The sequence below is a fragment of the Pleurodeles waltl genome, chromosome 10 (genome assembly GCF_031143425.1).
Source record: "Pleurodeles waltl isolate 20211129_DDA chromosome 10, aPleWal1.hap1.20221129, whole genome shotgun sequence".
NCBI lineage: Eukaryota > Metazoa > Chordata > Amphibia > Caudata > Salamandridae > Pleurodeles > Pleurodeles waltl.
This window is the reverse complement of record NC_090449.1, coordinates 1,002,746,602-1,002,767,681: the sequence shown is the minus strand read 5'-3', so window position 1 is coordinate 1,002,767,681 and position 21,080 is coordinate 1,002,746,602. Positions and strand designations below refer to the sequence as shown.

At 45.6% G+C, this 21,080-nt stretch overlaps 1 protein-coding gene across 2 annotated transcripts in view; it reads left to right on the top strand.

Moving 5' to 3' along the window:
• Positions 1–21,080, top strand: part of PHKA1 (phosphorylase kinase regulatory subunit alpha 1) — a 967,577-nt gene that overhangs the window by 508,314 nt on the left and 438,183 nt on the right. For both annotated transcript variants that reach the window (XM_069211854.1, XM_069211853.1), the window contains exon 19: positions 2,244–2,420. In XM_069211854.1, the coding sequence (XP_069067955.1) occupies positions 2,244–2,420 (177 nt within the window). The remainder of the gene's footprint in view (positions 1–2,243; positions 2,421–21,080) is intronic.

Genomic DNA, 21,080 nt, shown 5'->3' with positions numbered 1-21,080 from the left:
CAAGAAAGGTATAAAACAGTAAAATTGCAAACGTGCAAAGTGTATAAGAGAGAAAGAGGTGTAAGAGAGAAACACCATACATGCTGTGCAATGCTATTATTCCCAGTTTCTTACTTCTCTTCAAAGTGGTGGTTGAAATCAATATGATCCATAGTCAGTCCTGAAGTCAGCCGCACTTCAAGCTTTTAATTATATTTGGAGGACTGAGAGAGAATTAGTGTGTATGCCAGCATTACAGGATCCAGACACAACACCTAACATTGAGTCAACCTGTTTATTCTAGGATATATAAACATTTTATGTCTAATATCTTCTGTCTTTGATTTCTATTAATTCATTGACCTGATTAACAGAAGATCCCACACTAAATTGAACTAATGTGTGGATGTATCCTCACCATCATTGCAGCTACTATGCTTGGTACCTTTTCAATTTCACTTTGCTTGGAGTGTCCTTGTGTGAGATAAGGTGTTAACTTTGTGAGTTTTCTAGTGTTGTGTTTATAATTAGCATGTTGCTAGTTTACTTTTTTACATTTTACTAAGATAGCTAATTCGTTTTTAAAGTAAAAATTGAATATTTATGTGCTCGTTTGTGCATTTAACCTGCTTGCTTGTACAAAAGGCACTGATTATTGAAAATTGGATGAGTTCCATTGTACTTTTTTAATAAGGGAAAACGTGAGAACTCAAAACAGCAATAATCCTTCTAAGCTGGAGCACTACTAAACAATGTCTTCATTAAGCTCTGGAACAGTTCTCTTGACCTTCAATTTAGACTTTGGAATTCAGTGGATTACTTGGATAAAATCTCTCCGACACAAGGAGAAGCAGTTTTCCTTAAAGGCTGATGATTAATTTAGAGACCTATTGAATTTGATGACTCATGTACAGCAAATATTAAAATCTGTGAAGGCCATTCTAATTGCCATGTTCCGAAGCACACCTGGTACAGTACTGAATGTGATAGAGTTAAAAATTGGGACACATATTAAAAAACGTTGTAATGCTTTTCCTCTGATATTTGCAAGCACAGCAGTTGGCTGCATGCTCAGTGAAGACCTTGTAGTATTATTGCTTTGCAGTCCGTGTGTGGTCTTTTATTCTGTAGGTGTAGATACTTGCATATACATGTATGACGTGTGTTGTGAGCCATGTAATGATGTTGCTGACAGCATTAAATAACTTGTTTATAAGCTCCAATTATTCAGTCTTTTCGCCCTTCTGCATGTTAGATCTTTTTTTTGTTTTTTAAAGTGGACATGTATGTATTTCCACAATTAATGTATTTTTGTTTTGCAAGAGTTCTTAGTGATATACTTTCCATGTGATTTGTCAGAGAGCACTAAAAGTAAATCTGTCAGAATATGGTGCATTAATATACTGCACTACTTTAAGTTTAGGTGCCCTATTCGGAGTTCTATATATAGTCCAAATCCTACAGCCAGAAATTTGTCTAGCTCAGTAATCATTCCACTGAGGGTTAATGGTGATTCTTCCTTAAATTTTGCTCAATCATCTGAACTAGTGTATGTCAACCACCACTCTTTAATGAGCCCTATTTGGCTGACAGACATGCTGCAGGCAAAGACTGCTCTTTCTCCATCAGCAGGTCTGCCAAAGTTGAGAGTTGACTGCCTTAAATGTTGCTAGCTCATCCACCTGATATACTGTTATTTATCTGTCAAAGTTTATGACAGCTTACCACTCTGAGAGATCACTATTTAAAGGGTGAGGGGCCTTCTTCAAAAGGTAATTATAATGACCATCACATGCTTGAAAACAAGAAATTCAGGCACTAAGGAAGGAAGATGTTTCCTCTTAGGTTGCCTCATATTAAGAAAAATAAATCAGTTGGTTTTGAAGAGTCGCAGGAATAAATAACATGAAAAAAACACAAGAAAGTTGTTGAGCAACACACAGTAATTCTAGACTCCATATCTGATGTAGTGATCTTATATTGTTCAAACAAAACAGAGCGTCAGACTGGCAGAACAGAGCATGGAAAGTGCATCTGGAGAAGAGGCTTCAGTTGAAGCAAGAAGCCACCCATGAGTCCAGTGACCCCCGACAAGAACCAAAACCAACTAGCATATTTGTTTTTATAGTATTCATAGTGGAAAACTGACTAGTAGACATCTTCTTTGATTTTATTTTTTATTGTCCAAAATTTCCTTTTGATTTGTCCCAATCACCACGTCAATATTTGAAAGTTGTGAATTAAATTTTATGTTTCTTTTTTAGATGATATGGATGATGAAGTTACTCAATATTTAGACCAGGTTTTGGAACGCACTGCTCCCAAATCTCAACTTCCACCCACTGCTCAGAAAGGAGGTCTTCATCGGTTCCGGGCAGCTGTGCACAACACCCGTGATATTATGTCTCTAATGTCAAAGGCTAAGGGGCTGAATGTTCAGAGTAAGTGTAAATGTTTGCTACTTCCCCTGACTGATTGATAATCCATTTCTTACTTCATCGTATTATGCATTTCCTGCCTTCAGGCTGGACTGCATGTGTTTTAATCTAGTATAATTTCTCTCAGATCCTGTGTTCCTGGATTATATGAGCATTGTTCCCAAATTTACTACAAAATAAAGAAATACATTGTAAATGTTTGTGAAGGTTAGCCTTGCTGATTGAGAATTATTATGGGCCTGCATGTTTTTCCATCACAAACAAAGCTGATATCCCATCTACAAGTACATTATGGCATCTAATAAGGCAGACTGTGTATCTGTCACATTTGTGACAGAATTAACCATCTACCAAGCTTTAAATCAGGCCCTACATCTAAATATCCTGAAATCTTACTCTAGTCTCAAATAAATATTTCAACTTTGGACATGTACGTGGTAACTACAGTTCCATTATCTGTTGCGTCATATCCGTCATTGTTTAAAATTATTTGATAGTGGCTGCCATTAGGAAAGAAGCAATGACTGAGGACTTAAATTATCAAATATAAACAAAACATTGTGGTCATTGTTAACGTTTGTATACCAGTTTACAGTGGAATTCAGTTCAAAGATAGTGGATACAATAGCTCTTTGAAAGAATACTATTTACATACTAATCATTTCCAAAATAAAGAATTGGAAATAAATACTTTGATGACGTATTTTCCATGCAGTTCTCCCACAAGTATAATTTACTGTGAGAAAAGATAGATTATAGAGATTCTAAGATGTAAAATTAAATAAAGTTGCATAGTCGAGGAAAAAACTTTCATTGTGCTTGAATGGCATGTTATTCTAACTTTAAATCAACTTTAAATCTAATGTTTGATGGCATGTGTGGCTCTAGATACACATGTTCTGTATATCTCCTGCCATCTAGTATTAAGTTTGGAGTGTTACAAGTGTTTTTTCTTCAAAGAAGCATTTCTGAGTCACGTGATTGAGTGATTCCCCCTTCTCGGTGATACTGCGCATGGTCATTAATTCCTTTGTTAGATTGTTTTCTTTCCGCCGTCTGGTTCGGATGTTTGTTTGTTTGCTCCTTTTTGACTTGCTCCGGTCCGAAACTGTTCTTCTGTCTGTCCTATATTCAATGATATTGTTCGTTCGATCGTGAGTTTCCATCATCTGTATTCGTACTTTCCAAATCGTCTGGTCCAGTTCCGACTGTGTGCCCTTTGGGACGGGCCTTGTCCAGTTTCAGACCTTCCTCCACACGGTACAGATGAGAATGGCGATCTGATTGAACAGACACAATTTTGTTTCTGCCCTTGGTGGCACTCCAAATTCCCCAACAGCGATCATCATCAGGTGTGTAATCTGTGTCTTTCTCCCGATCACAAGGAGGCTACCTGCGATGCTTGCAGACCTTTCAGATCAAAGAAGACCCTTCAAGATCGAAGAGCGCCTAGGCTGGAGTTGGCACACAAATTCCCAGAAGACACCCCAGACATCTTTGGGGAAGAGCATGGACAGGAGGAACCCGAACAAGAGGAGGCCTTCTCCATTCAGGACTTAGACTCCGATGTTTAGTCCAACATCAAGAGCCAAGACATCACACCGGTGCAGCCATTAAGTACTGTGACCCCCTACTGTCCATACCAAGACTTAAAAAAAAAAAAAACATCCTTACAGTGGCCACAGGTCCGCCTCTGCTCCCAGGCCTCGACCGGTCTTGGAAATCCACTTCGGCTGCCCCACCCCTTGGCACTGAAACTAGCCAGGACGGTAACTTTGTTTTCCGCAGCAACCTCCTCCACCTCGGTCTGAACAACTTTCACCAAGCCTTCAGTACAGAGCACCGTGGCTCCAAGCCGCACCATGCCTGCTGCAGCTTCGGCACTGAAAAAGGCTCACCGACTGAAACCGTCAGTATCAAAAACATAGAACTCTCCTTCAGAGCATCTGGATTCAAGCAAATCCTCCACTACACCATCTCCAATTGAGCTGATATTAGAAGTCATGGACGCTAAACAGCGCCACCTTCACATTCAGGAAGGGATCGGGCATATTGTTGCTTCTCCCCCTGTTGCCTTTAAGAGGAATTATCATTTCAAGAGGTGTTGGACACTTCACCACCTCCAAATAAGGCCTCTAAGGACAAGGCCACCACGTCTTTGCCTAGGCCTTTGCCGCCGCCACCTCCTCCTCCTCAACCACCTTCCTCAACGCATCTAATCCCCTCCTCGTCCTCTTTCCTTTCCTACTGCAGGAGAGTTAATCCCTTAGGGTTCACTCTTATTTGTAGGGGAATGTTTAGATGGTACACTTCCAGGCCCAGACCCATGGGATACATTCGACCCTGCCTCATGATCAGTATGGATCCAGACTTACATCCTGCACGACCATCACCCCCTAGAAGATACTACCAGTTACCAGCAGGTCATAGCAAGGGCAGCCACCTTTCATAATGTTCAACTGCACAGAGACCCAATAGAACAGGATTTTCTATTTGACACTTGGAACTCTAACCATTACGACATCCAGTTCCTTCCAATGCTCCTGGGTATGATTTGTCTTTAAAGAGCCAGTCCGCTCTATGAATATAACTCATAGGGTGGACAAAAAGTATAAACTTGCTCCTTCAGACCCACTATATATCAGGTCTCAGGTCTCACAAGATTGGATAGTGGCTACCACTGCAAGGAAGTGTGCTAACAGACAGGCTATAGGGGACTCTCCTCCACCGGACAAGGAGAACAAAAGGCTCAATGCGGCAGGCAAAAGAGTTGGTGCACAAGCAGCAAACCATTGGAACATTGCCAGGTCGCAGGCCTTAGTATCAAGGAATGACCGGGCTCACTGGGATGAGATGGAAGAGCTTCCCCACTATTTTCCAGATGAGCACCATAAACGTGGTCAACAGATTGTTTCTGCAGGATAGACAATCTCAAACAATTCCGTACGCTGTGTATTAAATGCTTCAGACACAGTTGCATGGGCATGCAACAAGCAGTGCTCAACATGCCCTTTGAAAAGAAGCATCTTTTTGTCCCTCAAGTGGACTCCACACTTGAGAAGCTAAAAATGGAAACTGACACTGCAAGGGCCATGGTTGCTCTGCAGTCTGAAGCGCAAAGAGGCAATTTTCGTCATCCCACATTTTGTGGCAGTTAGACAGCAAAAACCTCTGAACCATCTACCTCTCAACCAAGTCAGCTCTCCACCACTTACTCTAGATCAGTGTTTTTCAAACTTGTTAATACTGTGCCACGCTCCACCCCTCCCCCCCACAAAAAGTGGGAAAAAATAAATTATCGCCTCCCCCCCTCAGAATCTTTCATAACTATTCTATTAAGCTGGCAGTCTTTAAATATCACTAGAGTTATTCGACCATTGCAGTTAATTCTTTTACATTTTTGAAAAAGCATAAAACACGTTTCTGCTTAAAACAAAGCACTATTATCTGCATAATCCTTCTCTTGGCCAGAGCCTGCCATCCTCCCTCAGATAAGTTGAGGCCCCCCAGTTTGAAGATCCCTGCTCTAGAGGTTTTTTCAGAAGAGGCGACAAAGGCAATAATAACAGAGTTCAGTTAAACACTGACTGCATACAACTCCCCAAGCCCCACACTACACTGGTATGGGGACGACTTCAGAATTAATAAACACAATGGACACACAACATCAGACCCACACCTGAGCTGTAATCACGGCACACCGCAGAAGGCAAAAGATTTGTGTGTTTCCTTACCTAGATGACTGGCTTATCAAAGCCAGCACACTACAGCAGTGTCAATCCAATACTCAAACCACAGTAAACCTTCTTCACAAGTTGGGGTTCACAGTCAACTTTCTCAAATCCCATTTACAACCTCTTCAGAATCAACCATATCTGAGAGCCATTCCCAATGCACAATTGGGATTAGCATATCCCAACCCAGCACACATTTACAGTTTGCAGCTAATGCTTCCCCAATTTCAGGAAGAACACACCTACACATTCAAGCCTATCATGTGTCTTTTAGGGATGATAGCATTCTATATCGCCATTGTTCCTCATGCCAGACTCCTCATGCGTTCACTACAGCAGTGTCTGTCTCGTCAGTGGTCTGAGTCACAGGGTCACCTTCAAGATCTAGTGTTGCTAGACTGCCATACTCAACGCTCTCTGCAATGGTTGAACACCACCAACCTGTTGAAAGGGCGGCCTTTTCGAGACTCTGTGCCTCAGCTCATTCTGACCAGGGATGTATCTCTGACAGGTTGGGGTATGCATCTTCAGGGTCTCACAGTGCAGTGCCTCTGATCCCAATCCCAATCACCAAAGCTTGCACATCAATTGTCTTCAGCTTCTGGCCCTGAAACCTTTCTTTCCTCAACTGTAACACAAAGTTGTATTAGTCCAGATGGACAACATGACAGCTATGTATTACTACAAAAACAGGGAGGGACACAGTCATCTCATTTGTCACAACTCGCTCAGATAGTATGGAAGTGGGCTCTTCACCACCACATTCAGGAACGGACAGCAACTTCGCAGACCTGCTCAGCAGGATGCATCATCAAGTCCATGCATGGGAACTCCACTCACAAGGTCTTCAAAAGTACTTCCAAAAGTGGGGATCTCCTCAAATAGACCTTTTCGCCACATCAGAAAACGCTAAATGCCCAAGCTTTGTATCCAGGTACCCATACCCTTTCTCCAAAGGCAATGCTCTATGGATGAACTGGTCAGGGATATTTGCTTATGCTTTTCCACCTCTCCCTCTCATTCCATTCCTGGTTCGGAAGATGAGACAAACGTCCCTCACCATGATCCTTGTAGCTCCCACCTGGGCATGACAACCTTGGTTCTCTACACTTCTGGACTTCTCGTTGGTCCCCCATGAGAAGCTCCCCAACAGGCCAGATCTTCTCACACAGGAACAGGGACAGATCAGATATTCAAACCCCAAATCAATCAACCTTGCGATATGGCTCCTTAAGCCATAGAGTTTGGTTATCTTAGTTACCTTCTGAATGTGTGAACATTCTTAAGGAAGCTCGTAGACCTAAAACTAGAGCATTTTATGCTGCAAAATGAAATGTTTTGTTTACTACTGTGTAGCAGAGCCAAACAGTACAGACACTCAGTAGAGGCAGTTGGGGTTGTTCAGGTAAGTATTTTTTTTTTTTTTTGAATAAGTGATGTATATGGTTCGGTACAGTGAGTTGAGGGTTAGTTCTTCATTGAGCAAAGTTCGTTTTCTTAACGTGTTTCTCTCCCTCTTCTCCTTTTACTTGGTGTTTGACATCTCCTCTCGGGCTCCCGGGTTGCATATAGGGGAAAGAAAAAGGATAGATGTCGATGGTGAGTGGGATGACAGTCGTTACATACGTCCTTCGCTTAGTTATACTACTGGGGAATGGGTTCGGAAAGGGGGGGGGTGCGCCAGTGAGGACGGTGGGCTGTGTCCTTATTTCCTTATCTCCGAAATGTGTTTACTTTTGGTCGTGCTCGTTACGTGCTCCTTTTGGTGCCCTCTGACTCCCTCCCTGTCCTCCCCTCACCCTGCCTCCCTCCCTTCCCCAGCTCGTACCTCTTTTAAGGTGCCCCTCTGTTCGCCCACAAGGACCGTACCTTCCAGAGCCACGACCCTCCAGGGCTGGCTCTATGGTGGTTCCCTCGTTGCTCTCTGGTCCCCTCGGGCTCCGACGCCACTCCGCTTCCCCTGGCTTCGTCGTCCCAAGTTCCTGGACCGCAGGGCCGCCCTCTGTCTTCGGGGTTGTCCCTCGGATTGCGTGGCTCTCCTTCCCCGCCGTTGTCGCCGCCTTTCTCCTTGCTCGTAGCTTTCTCCGTCTTCGTCTCCTCGTCCGCCGCTTTCTCCATCTTCGTTTCCTCGCTCGCCGCTTTCTCCGTCGCCGTCTCCTCCTCTTCCCCTTCCTGGGGAATCCACGGTCTTTGACCTCCCGCCGGCCAATCCGCTTTGGCCCCGTCATCGGTGGTTGTCAAGGCAACCTCCGAATGCCGTCCTCGTGGTGGACGCGTTCCCATGACAACATGGGAACGCAACAACCCTTGCTCTGCCGCTGCCGTGCCTCCGATCGGGCTGACCCGGTCACACACCCTTCCCCAGGAGCTGTCCTGCTCTAGGACAGTGGTAGACAGGGGAAAACGAGACAGATAATCCGCGGGGGCTTGGTGAGATCCGGGTACGTGTCGCACCTGAAAAGAGAAGGGTTGGAGTTCAAGGAACCAGCGGAGTATTCTGGAGTTCGAGTCCTTATGTGCCGCTAACCATGTCAGGGGAGCGTGATCCGTGAATAAAGTAAAAGGTCGGCCCAGGAGATAGTATTGTAGACAGTCTATGGCCCATTTGATAGCCAAACATTCCCTCTCAATAATCGGGTAATTACGCTCCCGAGGACATAACTTCCTGCTGATGTAGACTACGGGGAGGTCAAGGCCTTCCGCATCAGGTTGCGCTAGAACCCCTCCAAGCCCAACATCCGAGGCATCGGTGTAAAGGTGGAAGGGTTTCGTGAAATCCGGGCAGCGTAGTATGGGGTTGGAGGTTAAGGAGGCCCTAAGTTGTTCAAAACTCGCATTCTGTGTCTCCGAAAACGGCAAAAGCCGATTGGGATGGTGTTTAGCGAGCAGGTCCGTGAGGGGGGCTGCTATGGAGGAATAGTGTGGAATGAAACGTCGGTAATAGCCCACTAATCCTAAAAATGAACGTAACTCCTTTTTAGTGTGTGGAAGAGGGGCATGCAGGATAGCCTCCACTTTTGGATTCTGAGGTTGTAGAGTACCCTGATTAATCCGATAACCTAGGTATGAGATGTCCGCCTTACCTATGATACATTTCTTGGGATTGGCTGTTAAGCCGGCTGATATGAGGGCATGGAATATCTTCTGTAGGTGTATCAAATGTTCTTCCCACGATTCGCTAAAAACGACTACATCGTCAAGGTATGCGGCAGAAAATGTCGGAAAGGGTTTTAAAATCCTATCCATCAACCTCTGAAAGGTTGCGGGTGCCCCGTGAAGACCAAAAGGCAGTACAGTGAACTGATATAACCCTGATTGGGTGGAAAAAGCTGTTTTCTCCTTGTCCTGAGCGGCTAGGGGAATTTGCCAGTATCCTTTGGTTAAGTCGATAGTGGACATGTATTTGGCTCTCCCTAGTTTTTCGAGAACGTCATCTACTCGTGGGATGGGGTAAGTGTCAAAGAGGGAGTTTGTGTTAAGTTTGCGGAAATCGATACAAAACCGGACGCTACCGTCAGGTTTTGGTACTAGAACTACCGGTGAACACCAGGGACTCCTGGAGGGTTCGATGACTCCTAAGACTAACATCTTTTTGATTTCTTCTTCAATTATATGTTTTCTAGCTTCGGGAATGCGATAGGGATGCTCTCTAGTGATTGTACCGGGATTTGTTCGTATGTTGTGGTAGATTAGGGAAGTTTGTCCTGGCTTCTCGGAAAACAGCGGTTGCCACTGTTTCAGCATTGTATGTGCCTGTTGTTTTTGTCCTCTAGATAAGTTATCGTTCACCGAGGGTAAACTAACCTCTGGGGATGAGGTGGTGGGGTAGAACTCGATATCTAATCTCTTGTTGGGACATATGAAGTGACCCATTTCTATGGTTTGGTTCGGCTGTTCGGGTGTTTCCCATTTTTTTAGTAAGTTTACATGATATATTTGTGTTTTCCTCGGATGGGAGGATATTTCAATAAGGTAAGTGACGGGGGAAACCGCTTTGATAATGCGATATGGCCCTTGCCATTTGGCGAGGAGTTTGTGTTCGGAGGTGGGCCTCATTATTAGGACTGGGTCTTCGGGTTGGAAAACCCGTAGTTTGCTTCCTTTGTCATATTGGAGTTTCTGAGCTCGTTGGGCCTCTTCCAAGTTGGCATGCACGTCCGCCCATAAACTGTGTAGGTGTTTTCTCAGTTTTTTTGCATATTCTAATAATGGAGTTCCCTCTTCCTCCGCCTCAGCCTCCCAGGCTTCTACCGCCATGTCCAGTAGGGAGCGAGGTTGGCGTCCAAACACCAACTCAAATGGGCTATGCCCCGTGGATGCTTGTTCGTGGGTTCGTAGGGTGTACAGAACCAGTGGGAGCTTTTGGTCCCAATCTCTCCCTGTCTCATTGATGATTTTTTTAAGTAACGTTTTAATGGTTCTGTTATATCGTTCTACCAGTCCATCTGTTTGAGGATGGTAAACGGACGTTCTGATCTGAGCTATTCCCAACGTTTTGCACACTTGTTTCATTAGGGTGGACATAAAGGGGGTACCCTGGTCTGTAAGGATTTCATGGGGAAAACCAAGTCGAGCGAATATATTAATCATGGCTTGGGCAACTGTTTTGGTCGTCATACTCGTCAGGGGAATAGCCTCTGGGTATCGGGTGGCGTAGTCTACAATGACCAGGATGTAGGTGTGTCCCTTTGATGAAGGAATTAAGGGCCCGACCAAGTCCATCCCTATTCGTTTAAAGGGAATATCTATAATGGGAAGGGGTAACAGGGGTGCCTTCCTGGGCCTACCCGGTTCGGTTAACTGACATCGGGGACATTGGGTGCAATATCTTCGTATATGAGCATATACCCCAGGCCAGTAAAATTTTCTGAGTAAATACTCTTCGGTTTTCTCTCTTCCCAGGTGTCCCCCCCCTGGATGACTATGTGCTAATGCCAGAACATGATCACGATAATCGGTAGGTACTAGAAGTTGGTGTTTACGTATACCCAACCGAGTGGTAGTGACTCGATACAATAAGTTATTTTTCACTACAAAGTAGGGACCCACCTCCTCAGTCTCTTCTGATACGGCGGACCTCCAAGCGTGGGTAAGGGAGGGGTCCTCTCTCTGCTGTTGGCTAAAACTACTAGGGGCTTCTTGAAGTTCTGCCACTATTTCCCCACACGATCTTTCCCCTGCCGTCTTCCGATATTCCTCCCTCTCATGTCGTTTTTCCTTTCGTGACAATCTTCTACGATCAGCTGGACACTCAATACAACTCTCTGCGAAAGGAGCCTCTCCCCACCAATCTGGGACCACCTTGTTATCTCTAACGTGATCCAACAACTCTTGGAAGTGGATATAATCTGTCCCAATGATACACTCCTCGATTAATTGGGGCATTAGTCCTACGGTTAGGAAATCCTGATAGGGTCCCCACACGATTGGAAGCACCTTTATAGGATACTGGACCTTGTCTCCGTGTATACAACATATGGTTACCCATTCTTTCTCCTCGGTGTCGTCCTGTATCAAGTCTTTTCTAATCACCGATTGGCTACAACCAGAATCAACCAGGGCGTATACTCTTTTCCCGTTAACGGTTATCGTTAGTTTAAATTTGAGGGCACCCTTTCCTGTACATAGTACCCTCCTCCTTGTCATTCCTATCTCCATTGGTTCCCCAGTATCCTGTTTTTGCGGACACATACGTGCGATGTGTCCCCATTCGCCACAATTATAACATTGGGGCCCCATTGTAGGTGGACCTTCCGGAAATCTTCGTGGTACTAGGTGGTCGGGTGGGCTTTTTACCAAGGTCTTTGGGCTCGGAAGAATTGGTTTAAGGATGTTTCGTGTCGGCGGGTTCCTAACATCAGTAGACCGGTGGAAAGCACAGGCTAGATCAATGGCCGTTTCAGTGTCCACTTTTGGGTGTTGCCTGATCCAGTGTTTTGTAGACGGTGGCAGACCGTCTAGGTATTGTTCTAGTATGATGGTCTTGAGAACCTCCTCTCGACTATTTTCTACATGGCCTAACCACTTCAATGCCAGATCTTTCACTCGAAAATAAAAGGTTCTAGGATCTTCATTGATTCCCCATTTGATTTTACGAAATTTAACTCGGTAAAATTCTGCATCATGGCCCACCCTTTCCAGTATACTAGTTTTTATATCTTGATAAGGGGTGTCACCACCCGGGTTGGCGGCTTGATATGCTGACTGTAGGATACCTGTGAGTAAGGGAGCAACGTACTGTCCCCACTTATCTTCGGGCCACAGGGCGGAGGAAGCCACTCTTTCAAAATTGGTCAAAAAGGACTCTGGATCCTCTCCCTCCTGGTATTTCTGTAGTACCGAACTAGGTACGTTCGGATGTACCTTGCTAGCGGCAATAGTCTCAGTTAGTTTTTTCATCGCGCTTTCATGGACTAACTGATTATTAGCCAATATGGTCGCCTGACTCTTCCGAGCAGATTGGAGGGCCTCCCGATCCTCTTTAGCTTCCCGCTGTTGGGCTTCCCAGACCAGCTGCAAATGCCGTTGCCCCTCCGCTAGCTGTTTGACCATGGTCTCTAAGGACGGACTTTCACTCATAGTGTATACTGTTTGGCCTGCCCGAGGGGGGGTTGAATCCCACTTCTGACACCACTGTAGCAGAGCCAAACAGTACAGACACTCAGTAGAGGCAGTTGGGGTTGTTCAGGTAAGTATTTATTTGTTGTTTTGAATAAGTGATGTATATGGTTCGGTACAGTGAGTTGAGGGTTAGTTCTTCATTGAGCAAAGTTCGTTTTCTTAACGTGTTTCTCTCCCTCTTCTCCTTTTACTTAGTGTTTGACATCTCCTCTCGGGCTCCCGGGTTGCATATAGGGGAAAGAAAAAGGATAGATGTCGATGGTGAATGGGATGACAGTCGTTACATACGTCCTTCGCTTAGTTATACTACTGGGGAATGGGTTCGGAAAGGGGGGGGGTGCGCCAGTGAGGACGGTGGGCTGTGTCCTTATTTCCTTATCTCCGAAATGTGTTTACTTTTGGTCGTGCTCGTTACGTGCTCCTTTTGGTGCCCTCTGACTCCCTCCCTGTCCTCCCCTCACCCTGCCTCCCTCCCTTCCCCAGCTCGTTCCTCTTTTAAGGTGCCCCTCTGTTCGCCCACAAGGACCGTACCTTCCAGAGCCACGACCCTCCAGGGCCGTGGCTGGCTCTGTGGTGGTTCCCTCGTTGCTCTCTGGTCCCCTCGGGCTCCGACGCCACTCCGCTTCCCCTGGCTTCGTCGTCCCAAGTTCCTGGACCGCAGGGCCGCCCTCCGTCTTCGGGGTTGTCCCTCGGATTGCGTGGCTCTCCTTCCCCGCCGTTGTCGCCGCCTTTCTCCTTGCTCGTAGCTTTCTCCGTCTTCGTCTCCTCGTCCGCCGCTTTCTCCGTCTTCGTTTCCTCGCTCGCCGCTTTCTCCGTCGCCGTCTCCTCCTCTTCCCCTTCCTGGGGAATCCACGGTCTTTGACCTCCCGCCGGCCAATCCGCTTTGGCCCCGTCATCGGTGGTTGTCAAGGCAACCTCCGAATGCCGTCCTCGTGGTGGACGCGTTCCCATGACAACATGGGAACGCAACAACCCTTGCTCTGCCGCTGCCGTGCCTCCGATCGGGCTGACCCGGTCACATACTGCCTGACCAAACACTTCAACCTGATTGAGGCTTCAGTCCCAGGCATTGTTTTCTATTTGCTTTACTTGCAGAAAGCATACTTGGCTTACACTTTAATTTGTCTTGCAGCCATAGTTGCATATTTACAAAACAGACAACATACTTTCCTGTTTAGAATCCCAATCATTAAAGCTTTCATGGAAGGCCTTAAAATAGTAATTCCATCCAGAACACCCCCAGCACCATCCTGGAATCTTAATATCGTGCGCACTAGGCTCATGAGACCTTCTTTTGAGCCACTTCATTTATGCCCTATTGACTTCCTTTCCTGGAAAGTGGCATTCTTAATCACAATTCCATCTCTCAGACATGTTAGTGAGCTCTAGGCCTTAACATTAGAACAACCTTTCTTGCAGATACACAAAGAGAAAGTGGTTCTGTGTACAAACCCAAGGTTCTTACCTAAAGTGGTCTCTCTGTTCCACATCAATCAAACCATTGAGTTACTGTTTTTCCCCACAGTCTGACTCAGTTGCAGAAAGAGCCCACCACACTTAAAAGGGTGCATGTGCTACATTGGCATGACAAAATACTTTAGGAAACCTCATCAGCTCTTTGTAGCTTTCTCTGTTCTACTAAAGGGTAACCCAATATCTAAAAATGGGATACCCAGATGGATAGTTAAATGCATACAAACCTTTTATGCTGAAGCAAAAAGAGTTACCAGTAACTCCTAAGGCAAACTCTACTAGGAACAAAGGAGCCACCATGGCTTTCTTAGGGAACATTGCTTTAGCTGACATTTGCAAAGCAGCTACTTGGTTCACACCATGTACATTTACAAAGCATTATTGTGTATATATTCAAGCATGTCAGGTAGCCAATGTAGGGCATGCTGTACTAACAACTGTAACCCCCACAGGCTATCCTATCAATCGCTTCCATAGAGGGACTGCTTTACAGTCTATGCAGAGCATGTGTATCTAAAGCCACACTTGCAAACAAACAGAACATTTTACTTACCCAGTAGGTATCTGTGACATGTAGTGCTGTGGAGTCACATGCACCCTCCCTCCTCCCCGAATGCTTGTGGCCATTCCAGTTACCTTATATTTGTATATATTTGTACATATGTACATACATTTGCTTGGACATCTCTTTCTCTATACTGCAACAGTACAATAATCTTAGAGGGTGCTTTATATGCAGAACACACACTTTGGGGAATGTGGATTCTTGGTCCAAGACACATTTAGGCCAGAAGGTTTTGCTGAAATCAGAGTGCACCACACTGCTGTGATGTCATGATGTCATCATTCAAGTAGGACACAGATGAGCAAGAAGGTACTCTGTTCCATCTGCTGGGTCCTGCAGTTCGGTAGGAAATAGAGGCTCTGAGGACCACTGACATCCTAGACCTTCAACTGCTCTTTTGTTTTGACTTTGTAAGGGTGATGCCCTTAAGGGTTTGTGTCAGAACTTAGAGGTGGGGCTAGTTTGGCATCAGGTGGTAATCTTTACAAAGCATACCAGAAAAATGACAAGTTCTTAGTTTGCTCTTAAAAACAGCAAAAGAAAAGGTTGTGAGGCAGTTGAAGGTCTGAACTAAGCAACACATCTCAGAGCCTGGGAGGGTTCTGGAGTGAGAGTCCTCTATAACCTTGCTGGGAGAAGATTCTAGAAGCTGGGCCGTCACAGCAGTCCAGAGGTAATAGAAGCCACTGCATGTTGCTGCTGCCTATGCTGGACACCGCCTTGCACCAGTGACAGAAAAAGGTGGACTTAGTAGGCTGAGTGCCCTGATGACTTCTCCGAGGACCGAAGTGCGTGCAGAAACTGCATCAAGCATACACAAGCATCAACAGTCATGTACTACCTTTCTAGAAGACCACATACATCTCTACAAGAGGAGTTGGAAGACCTGGAAGATAAGTCCAGCAGAAATGAGGTACAAGTCGAAAGGAGTCATAGAGTCTTGTGGCAGGGAATGATCAGGCAGGTAAGATGGAGGAAGTAGATAGATGTAGGAAGCTGGCTTGGTGTGTGGTGGGTACCCAAGGTAGGTATACCTTATACCAGGTCCAGGTATCCCCTGTTAGTGAAGTGTAGGCAATGTCTAGAAGCCAGGCTCTCTAGGGGTAGCTATGGATGAGCAGCCAGGGTTTATCTAGGAGACATGCAAAGCTCATGCAGTACCACTGTAGTCACACAGCACTTACACACGTGAAAGAAAACACTCAGTTGTACAAAAAAAAAAAGGTGCTTTATTTTTGGAACAAATCACCACAAAATACTAGAAAGGTAACCCACACTTAGGAGGTAAGTAACACACTAAATATATACATTAGTAATCAGAAACAGGCATAGAAAAGGTTAGAAAACAATGCAAACAGTAATACCAAGTAGTGTCCTCAGGGGGAGCCCAAACCACATACTAAAAAAATGGAATGCGAATGAGGTACCCCAACCTAGGTAAGTAAGATGTGTAAGAGGGAGCTGGGAGTATTAGACAACAACAGAGGAGTAAAACAATGGATTTTCCTTAAACCACCAAAAACGAGAAAAAGAAGACACCCAGAGAAGACTGCAAGAAAATGGATTCCTGAAGAGAGAAGACCTGTAGAGAGAGGGGACCAAGTCCAGGAGTCACAGTGGAGTTCAGGAGGAGTAGGAGCTACTACCCACCCAGCTTTAGTTGCAGGAGCTGGGCGAAGGTGATGAAGAACAGGTCAGTACTGCAGCCCTGGAGCTGGAGAAGAGTTTCTGATGGACGCAGATGGTGTCCCACGCTGGAAGGAAGATTGCAGATGGGTGCCGGTGTAGGAATTTCACCAACAAGCCTTGGCAAATGCAAACTCGCAGTTGGTGGAAAAGGAATGCTGCCTGGGACCACCAAGGTCCAGGAGGACTCAACCCAGGAGGGGGAGTCACAGGGGACCCTCAGCGTCACAGAGAGTCCTCTGGAGCAGAGGCAGAACCCACAGGAGTCCCACAGGACGGGAACACAGTAGTCACAGAAAAAGCCCACGCAGCACTACAAAAGAGGATCCCATCCCGCAAGAGAACCACGCAGGAGGCTGTGCTTTGCAGGATGGAGTGCTGGGGGCTGGAGCTACACGTCACCTGCAGATCCCTTGGAGGAGATGTAAACAAGCCTTGGCAGCTGCATGGGATGTGTGCAGGTGGGATACTGTCCTGCGTGGGGAGGCAAAGGCTTAACTCCACCAAAGTTGGACAGCTGGCAGAGAGGACCGAGAGGACTACTCTGGACCACCACCTGTGATGCAGGATCCATGCAGCACAAGATGAGGAGATCCACACAGCCGGTAGTCACTTGCTGTAGGTGCCTGCGATTGCAGGGAAGAGACTCTTTCACTCCAAGGAAAATTCCTTCTTCTTCTTGTGCAGGCTGAAGAGTTGCAATCTTCTTAGGTTGCACGGCCAGGGAAATGTTGCAAAGCTGAAAGGAGACTGAGAAACAAAGTCGCATAAGAGACTTCGTGGAAACGTTTGTCAGTTCCTGGAGGGTCCAGTCACGGTTCCAGTGACCAGAAGTCAAAGCAGAAGGTGCAGAGGAGTCCTGCTGGAATCTTGCAAGCCGAATCTGAGGACCCACCCACGAGAGACCCTAAATAGCCCTGAAAGGGAGATTGGTTACCTAAACAGGTAAGCACCTATCAGGAAGGGGCTCTGACGTCACCTGCTTGTCCTGGCCACTCAGATGCGCCCAGAGTTCCCTACCAACTTTAGAAACAAGATGGCAGAACCCTGGGACCCTCTGGAGGAGCTCTGGGTACCACCCCTGGGGTGGTGATGGACAGGTCACTCCCCTTTCCATTGTCCAGTTCCCTGCCAGAGCAGGGACTGGGGGTCTCTGAACCAGTGTGGACTGTTTTATGCACGGAGGGCACCGGATGTGCCCTTCAAAGCTGACCCTCCCAAGCCAGTCACACCTATTTCCAAAGGGAGAGGGTGTTACCTCTCTCTCCCAAAGGAAATCCTTTGTTTTGCCTTCATGGGATTGATCAGATCAAGTAGCAGGAGGGCAGAGACCTGTCTGATGGGTGGCAGCAGCTGGGCTGCCCGGAAAACCCTGTAAAACCGGTGGCAGGAATGCTAGGGGTCCTCTAAGGAGCCCCCAGAGTGCATGGAGTCATGCTTCCAATACTTGCAACAGTATTGGGGTATGATTCTGACATGTTTGATACCAAACATGCCCAGGTTTGGAGTTACCATTATGTAGCTGGACATAGGTAGTGACCTATGTCCAGGGCCTGCGTAAAATGGCGTCCCTGCACTCACAAAGTCCAGGAAAATGGATCTTGAGTTTGTGGGGGCACACACAGGTACCTGCACCCTACCCTCTGGGTTGAGAGGGCCTACCATAGGGATGACTTGTAGTGACCTGGTGCAGTGACCTGTAGTGAAAACGGGTGCATGCACCCATTTCATGCAGGCTACAATGGCAGGCCTGCAGAACCCTTTGCATGGGCTCCCTATGGGTGGCAGAATAACTGCTGCAGCCCATAGGGATCCCCTGGAACCCTAAATGCCCTGGGTACCTAGGTATCATATACTAGGGACTTACATGAGGGAACCAGTATGCCAATTATGGAAGAAAACGGTACTGTTTAGGGGAGAGAGCAAAACTACTGGGGTCCTGGTTAGCAGGATCCCAGTAGACACACTCAAACATACTGACAACAGGCAGAAAATGGGGGTAACCATGCCAAGAAAGAGTGTACTTTCCTACAATAGAAGACTATATACTTGCTTTTCAATGCCAACAAGGACTTACATTAATAGTTAACAAGTCTAAGAAGCCTGTCAGTTTTTCAGGTGATTCTGAATACAACCACACTGTACTCTGGCAGTTGCCACTTAATGCAGAGCCTCCAAACAAATCTGAATAGGTTTACTAGGATACTACTGTGCACTCTCAAGAATATTGGCTCAGTTCGATTTGTCACTTATGTTGTGTTATACTTTATATTCATTGCTAAATGTCTTCTTGCAATAACAGCTGTTTATTTCTTTCAAGGACTCATACTCCTAAGTTTGTTAAGTTCTTTTCGGGAGACCTTAAGCTGTAGTCACCACATACAGTGTATCAAGTTGTATGTCCTTGCCAAATAACTAATTGTATTGATTGAGCTATTCCAGTTAAAAGTGGAGATTTGTTTTCTCCAGGAAACACATTTCCTCAAGGCATGCAAGTGAAGGTTGGAATCTAAGGCTATTACAAATCACTATCTGTCAGCTGCCTCAAAAAAACTAAATATTGCAGGAGAGGGGAGACTTTTGTCACTTTGCTTCAGCATGTGTTAAGTGAATGTCATTGGGAGAAAGAAGAGATATTGGTACTTCAGTGATTCACACTGGGTCAACCCATAATGTTAGCATTTATGTGTTTCATCAACTTAAGGTCATGAAGATTTTCACCTTTACTACAGACACCTTAATAATAGAAAGGAACTTCAAAGTCATTATGTGTGCGAAAGAACATAAAACTGTAAACCGATTTTGGTGGGTTGAGGGTCTTTCTCCATTCTGGATAGGTGTGACTGGGAGGCCTAGGGTGAGGAAAGGCCTGGCAGTATAGGTTCCTGAACAAGATCGAGGAAGTAGATCACTGTCGGACCACAGACTGATCATGTGTTCCATGGCTTGGAGACAACACACAAGAGGGAACATGACGCCAACTACAATACTCAGTCCTTTGGACTCAGTAGTACAAGTGAGAGTAAATCATCAATGTAAGGAATATATTTTCTTAAATGACACTAGGAAAGCAAGGAGGGCCGTGGTATGGGATGCAATGAAGCTTTCACTCAAGATCAGTTTATTCCTGAGTCATCCCGCTTAAAGAAAGATGAGTGTAGCTCTGTTGTTAAAAATCATCATGCTAGAGCTATGAGGTCCTGAGCTTAGTCAAAAGAATGTTACTTACCCTTGATAATGCTCTTTCTGGTAGAGACTCTAGCAGCAGGTTCCTCACTGACCCTCGCACCTCCCCATACTGTGAACTGGTATCTTCACATAAAAAGATCCCAATTTAGGAATCTGCACACTGGTCACACCAAAGTGTCAAGAAAGCAACTGATGCTGGCAAACATGGGTTGGGACTATATAGGCACATTCACATAACATCTGACGTGGAATGATGTTGATGCTGAACCGCCGGCGCGCAGGGGTACTGTTGAACATTTTCGAGATACTGTCTGATGGGGATATTAAAACCATAAGGAATCTGGAGTTACATAGAGTTTCTATCACAAAGAGTGTAAGTGAAGGTAAATAACTTGTTTTTTAAGGCCTATTTGGTGATAAAAGTTGATAAACTAAGCTGGCACACCCATGTTTTTTCATGAGTGTGGCAAATAGCAGTGGTAGAGATGTCCATACTTCCAAGAATGTTATACCCGTTCCAAATGCTCACTAGCTACCTGAAAAACTAAAATATCAAAAGTCTTCAAGAAGCCTGTTTTAGCTGCCTATGAACAGAAGAGAAAGAGAGTATTAGTCTGCAGCACAGTGTTCTTGCTTCTAGGATGGGAGAGCTGGGCATACCAAATGATATTTTTGGTATTATCTGGGAGTACACCTTGATAACAACTTGATTGTATAAGTGAAGACCCTATAATACATGGTATTTAATAATTCACTATCTCTCCAAAAGCTGCATGTGAAAGGTCTTCTTGTAAGCCATGCAGGTTATATATCTTTCCGAGGGTTAAAACTATTGTAGAGGTTAAAACACTCATAGTTGCAACAGCACATTATTTCTCAGATATTTGATTTCAATTTTAGTTCAGAGAGTGACGGAGCTGTGAATGTTATGACCTGATAAAGACTTCTAGCCGCATTTTCCATACCTTACAATATCCCCAGGCGTCAGACTGGACCCGAACAATTTTCGAGTAGTACCCCTGCGCAGTAGGCGGCGTCATTCAGCTCGGCGTCCTCTGCCACAGAAGTGACATGCTCAGTACCGATATAGGCACCAACTCGGTGTGCTGACATTAGTTCTTTCTTTTCCACGCCAGATAGTACTGATCCGGTCTGAGCTCCTCTAAGGCACTTTTTGACTGAGATTTTTGACATTTTGTCAAACTGTTTTGAGAGTTTTCTCCTGGAGTGAGGTTATGTCACCCAAGAGACCGGCTGGTTGCCTGCCATGTAAGACCTGTCCCAGGCAAATGTTGATAATAGACCCCCATTTGGTGTGTTTGTGATACTTGAAACGTACCACAGTTCCAAGACTTACAAGACGATGAGGAGCACTCCCTCAAGCTCCTCGCCGCC